General features: G+C 54.6%; 3 protein-coding genes across 3 annotated transcripts; all 3 read left to right on the forward strand.

Annotated features, from left to right (window-relative positions):
• Window positions 1-277: 277 nt before the first annotated feature.
• On the forward strand, window positions 278-2,128 carry GGTG_13362 (hypothetical protein; the record flags this gene model as incomplete). Its single annotated transcript, XM_009231268.1, has 4 exons — window positions 278-1,032; window positions 1,129-1,420; window positions 1,879-2,012; window positions 2,121-2,128. The coding sequence occupies exons 2-4, from the start codon at window positions 1,203-1,205 to the stop codon at window positions 2,126-2,128; spliced, it is 360 nt and encodes a 119-aa protein (XP_009229532.1). The 5' UTR covers window positions 278-1,032; window positions 1,129-1,202.
• A 310-nt stretch (window positions 2,129-2,438) lies between these two features.
• Window positions 2,439-2,837, forward strand: GGTG_13363 (hypothetical protein; the record flags this gene model as incomplete). Its single annotated transcript, XM_009231269.1, has 1 exon — window positions 2,439-2,837. The coding sequence occupies one exon, from the start codon at window positions 2,439-2,441 to the stop codon at window positions 2,835-2,837; it is 399 nt and encodes a 132-aa protein (XP_009229533.1).
• Window positions 2,838-3,398: 561 nt separating this feature from the next.
• GGTG_13364 (hypothetical protein) lies at window positions 3,399-3,839 on the forward strand (the record flags this gene model as incomplete). Its single annotated transcript, XM_009231270.1, has 1 exon — window positions 3,399-3,839. The coding sequence occupies one exon, from the start codon at window positions 3,399-3,401 to the stop codon at window positions 3,837-3,839; it is 441 nt and encodes a 146-aa protein (XP_009229534.1).
• Window positions 3,840-4,378: the final 539 nt, after the last annotated feature.

Here is a 4,378-nt window from a genome sequence, read left to right on the forward strand (position 1 = left end):
GGCCGGGTTCTTTCCTACTTAGTCGAGACTTGGCTGTCCTGCCGCCAGGGATCCAGGCACAAGAGCAGTTCGGCTGGCTTGGAAGGGAAAATTAGCGGGTTTGCAGTGTTCCATTTCCGGTGTGCGACCGCATCGCATGTATTGGCTCTAAGGCAGAAAAGAAAGACAGGACAGGGTAAACACCCATGTCCTTGCCCCGACTAGGGTAGGCCGGCGGGGGGAGGACGGGCAATGTGGAGGCGGGAGGAGAGGCCCCCTCCCCCTGTTCCTCGTCCCTTCTTCTCTGGGCTGAAAATACTTTTTCTGGCACTTTTTTCATCGCCCACGCAAATCACGTGGCACTCTTCAGCCGAAAACGCATCCTTTACCCAGTTCACACAGTCGTCGGCTGCCCATGCTTTTCTTGCCCAGAGTGCTTCTGACTTCCAGCTGTTAGAAACGGTCCTTCTCCTTCCCATTGGGCGTAACAATTGCCAAAAATAAACCACCAAGACAGTCCCTAAAAGGCCGCTCGTACCGCCTCAAGACCTATGGTCTGCTATCCTGACTTTGCTTTTCGGACCGTCAGCTTATGGCAACTCGTCGCGCCACCACGCATACCTTGCCTCCCGAGCTGGGGTAATCTCCGCAGAAACTTGGGATTGGGTCGCTTATTACCGTGCCAGCTGTCGTTTTTGCGCACCGGCTAATTCACGCGTGGAAAGAGGGAACAGGAACCTTCTACAATGGGGGCCGTGTAGATGTCCCACCCGATCGGGGAGATGTAACTTTGCAGCTCCACAAATGCAGCGACGACTCACATATCCACGTTTGATACCTCGCTCTGTTGATGCCCCCACGCTCCATCAGGCTTAACTTCAAACGATCCCACAACCTGTGCGTGGTGTGGTACCCAACATTCAGTTGCTGGCCGCATAACTTGTCCGCGGCGTGGATCTAGACTAGAAAGTCATGCTGGAGCATTCTCATGCTTGATCTTCATCACACCGCAGGGAGTGTATGCGGAGACAAGTCGCAGGTCATTTATCACTTGTATGTTATTTGTTTGCCCCGGACACCTCGGCAAAATTCAATCCTTGGCCAGCTTGCGCAGGCACATCGACAGATGCTGACATCCCGGAAATCCAGGTCAGCCTTTGAAGGTGAATTCCGCGTATCGACGAGCGCCGCCACCACTGAGCATTTGGCTGAGCTAGCCTTAAATGGACCATGGGACCAGCCAAAGCACGTCTTTGCCCCAACAACACGGCTCGTGGCAAAGCAGAACAAGGCACATCCTTAATGGGTCTCGGGGGCTGCATCGCCTAATATCAAATAGGGGTAATGGAAGGGTGTTTGCTCCCCCAAGCGCAACCTCGCTGCTGTTGGCAGGAAAGGCGCGTCTGTGGAAAACGCGCGGGGGTCTCCACACTGCGGGCGGGTGTGCGAAAGGCACCGAGTCCGTACCTACGGGGCTGCAGTTTGTAGACTTTGACGCCCCTGAAATACCATTATTTCACGAGTGCTGATGACGACTTGGGCAGCACTGGCTCCTAAATCTCCGCTTTTCCCCACAAGGCCCGTGGTGCTTCTTTCATATGCCTCTAAGGCCGAGTCTTCTACAATAAGCCACGCTGCCCCCTCCCAAGGCCGTTTTCACCTTTCCGTCTGCTTGCGCCTCCGCCTTTATGATCAACAAATCCCCTTTCCCTCTTGGTGTCTGCCGTCCTACCTGAGCTGTTCTTTGCTACGGAGTTTGTCAAAGTTTCAGCAGCTGTTGTGCCCACCCAATGTTGGGGCATACGCAACCGCGGGTGCTTGAAGCACCATCCGCGTCCGACCGTGCAGAAGGTTCGCCGGCTCAGTATTTTGATGGTCCTGTGGCCAACGAGCCTCCAGGAGTGACGCCGCCGGACCCGCAGCGGTCCCAGGTGGAAATATTCTCGACCTTCTCATATCACGACCCATCATTCTGGTTCTCCTAGCCGCGCGTACGCGCTGGCCTGCCACCCAGGAACAGCCACGTAACCCAGGTGAGTCTTGGAGGAAGAAAACAAGGGGAAAGATCCGAAGCAGGTCGCGATCGTAGAATTGTGACGAGTGTCCTGCTAACGCTTTTCCTATTGGGAATCACTTTATAGGCGTGTGATAGTTGCAGACAGTACAAGACGAGATGCAACGGGAAGAACCCCTGCGGGGGCTGCACAAACAAGCGTATTAACTGCAAATACGCTCCCTCGAAAACGTGAGTTCCAGCCGGCCCAAGGCGCTAATGTGTGTGCGTGTATATGCCCCAATTCTACATAACCTATCCGCTGACAAGGCTCAACCCTGGCAGGGCGCGCAACACTGAAATTCTGGAGGTTCTGACAAAGCTGGAGTTGACCGTGGAGCTCCTGGGAAAAAAGGTGGAAAACCTCTAGAACAGATGCGACTGTCTCGTAGCGCAAAACGAGGACATGAAAAACCAGATCGCGAGGTTCGAAGACGGTTTCGCCAAGCAAACCGAAATGCTCAAGGCCCAGCCGAACCTAGGACCTGGCGGTATCAGGACGGAGCCACTGGGCGCGGTGGACCCCGGAACAGCCGCGTCCCTGGAGATCATGTGCATGCATGACGACCGAGGAGCATTCCTTGATTTTCCGCCTGGACTGATGCATCAAGTATCACTGTCGCCCTGGTCCCTCCCGACACCACCAACCGGATCATTCACGCTCGAAGCCAGCAGCGTACCTCCAGCGTACCTAAACAGCTCCCGCGATCTCCTAAGCCCTCCACCGTCAGACATAGCCGAGTCCAACGCCTTCAACATATTCTCCCTTGTTTCTGCTGTGCCCTGTGCTCCAACCGACGAATAGACCTTCCCTCCCTCTCAGCGGCATCCATACGTGTGTTAGGGGACCTGCTTACAAGCTGCTGCGTGGAGGGAGGAAGGAGTGGGTAGCCACTGGATATTGTATCTGCCCTCGTTTTTGTCAACCTTTCTGTTTTCCATGTATGGTGACAACGAGCTGTCGTGTTGTTGGTAGAAATTCCGGGAGACGTCGCGCCGGCGAGGGACGGCGTATCCTCGATGGGTAGTTTTGTATATTCGGCAGCTTGTCCAAATCAATCAACTTTCTTTGTTCTTTAACTGGCCCTTCTTTGTCAGCGTTTAGGCCAATGACAAGATTGCCACCCCCAAAGCGACTCCACGAGGGAGTATCGGTCCTCGAGTTCGACCCTTGATTTATTTAATACTCGCATGAGGGAGCGTGGAGTTTTCAGTTTGTCCAGTATTTGCGCAAGGGTCACCAGGCCGTAAGCGACACCTTCTACCTGGTAAGGTCCCTGGGCTTGAAATATAAGCGGCCACCTCCCCCAATACCGTAATTAGTCTACATCTGTGTTCACATTACTTTCGAATCATCTGCGCTCCTATGGCTCAATCACTCAACACCGAATGGGTTGCTCTATGGCTTTCCTCAATCGACAGCGAAGGGATGTCGACTGGAAGCTCAACAACAACAACAACAAGGGAGAATAGTCCTACACGATACGAACCATATAAACAGCCGGAGCTAAACCCTCTCCGAAGTGCCCTCTGGGATCAGCCGTTCGGGTTTCCGGGCGATGCCCCAGAACCGGACCCGGCCACATCTGAAAACCACAGTGGAGAAAGCACAGATCCGCCGCTCGGGTTTCCAGAAGATACCACAGAACTGCACCCGGAAATAGACGTCAGCGATTCCGATGGAGAAATCACAAACAGCTTGCCGGATACAGCCCCTCCTAGAAGTGTTTCAGAAGCCTTGTTCGATGGAACCGAGAGCGACACTGCTAGCGGCTCAGGTTCCGGAGGCGATGACCTATGGGACTAGGTGCACAGGTAAGACAAGCCCTGGTAAAGACTTTTACAAGTTGTGGGCTTTGCCGGGCCGGGGAGCGGCGGTTCCGATCCAAGATTAACGCTGGTGAGGATGAGAAGCTGCTGGGCAGAGTGCCGGAATGGCAGGGCAATGAGAACGACGAAAACGATAGCGACAGGAGGGAAATATCAGTCGGACTCGAGCAGCTTTGATAGATCGCGGCCGACTTCAGCTCCAAATTCCCCAACCTATCGGGGGCTAGGCACGGGGTTTGCCACGTGGGTCATGGACGAGGTCGGGGCCACCCAAAATGGAAGGAACTTGCAGGAGGAAACCCGGGATGCAACCGAGGGGAAAGCAGGAAGGGGGTACAGCAGCTGCAGTAGAAAGGGGGTGCAGAAGCCGGGGAAACAGAAAGGCAAATAAAAGAAAAGGACGGCAGTTGGATGGTAGCAAGAAAGGGGAGCAGCCGTGGGAAGGCAGTCTGGGCGGGCAATAGGGAGTGTTATTTCCTCCCATATGAGGAGGGGTGGCATGGGAGGAGCACGGGG

Source organism: Gaeumannomyces tritici (assembly GCF_000145635.1).
Source record: "Gaeumannomyces tritici R3-111a-1 unplaced genomic scaffold supercont2.12, whole genome shotgun sequence".
Taxonomy (NCBI): Eukaryota; Fungi; Ascomycota; class Sordariomycetes; order Magnaporthales; family Magnaporthaceae; genus Gaeumannomyces; species Gaeumannomyces tritici.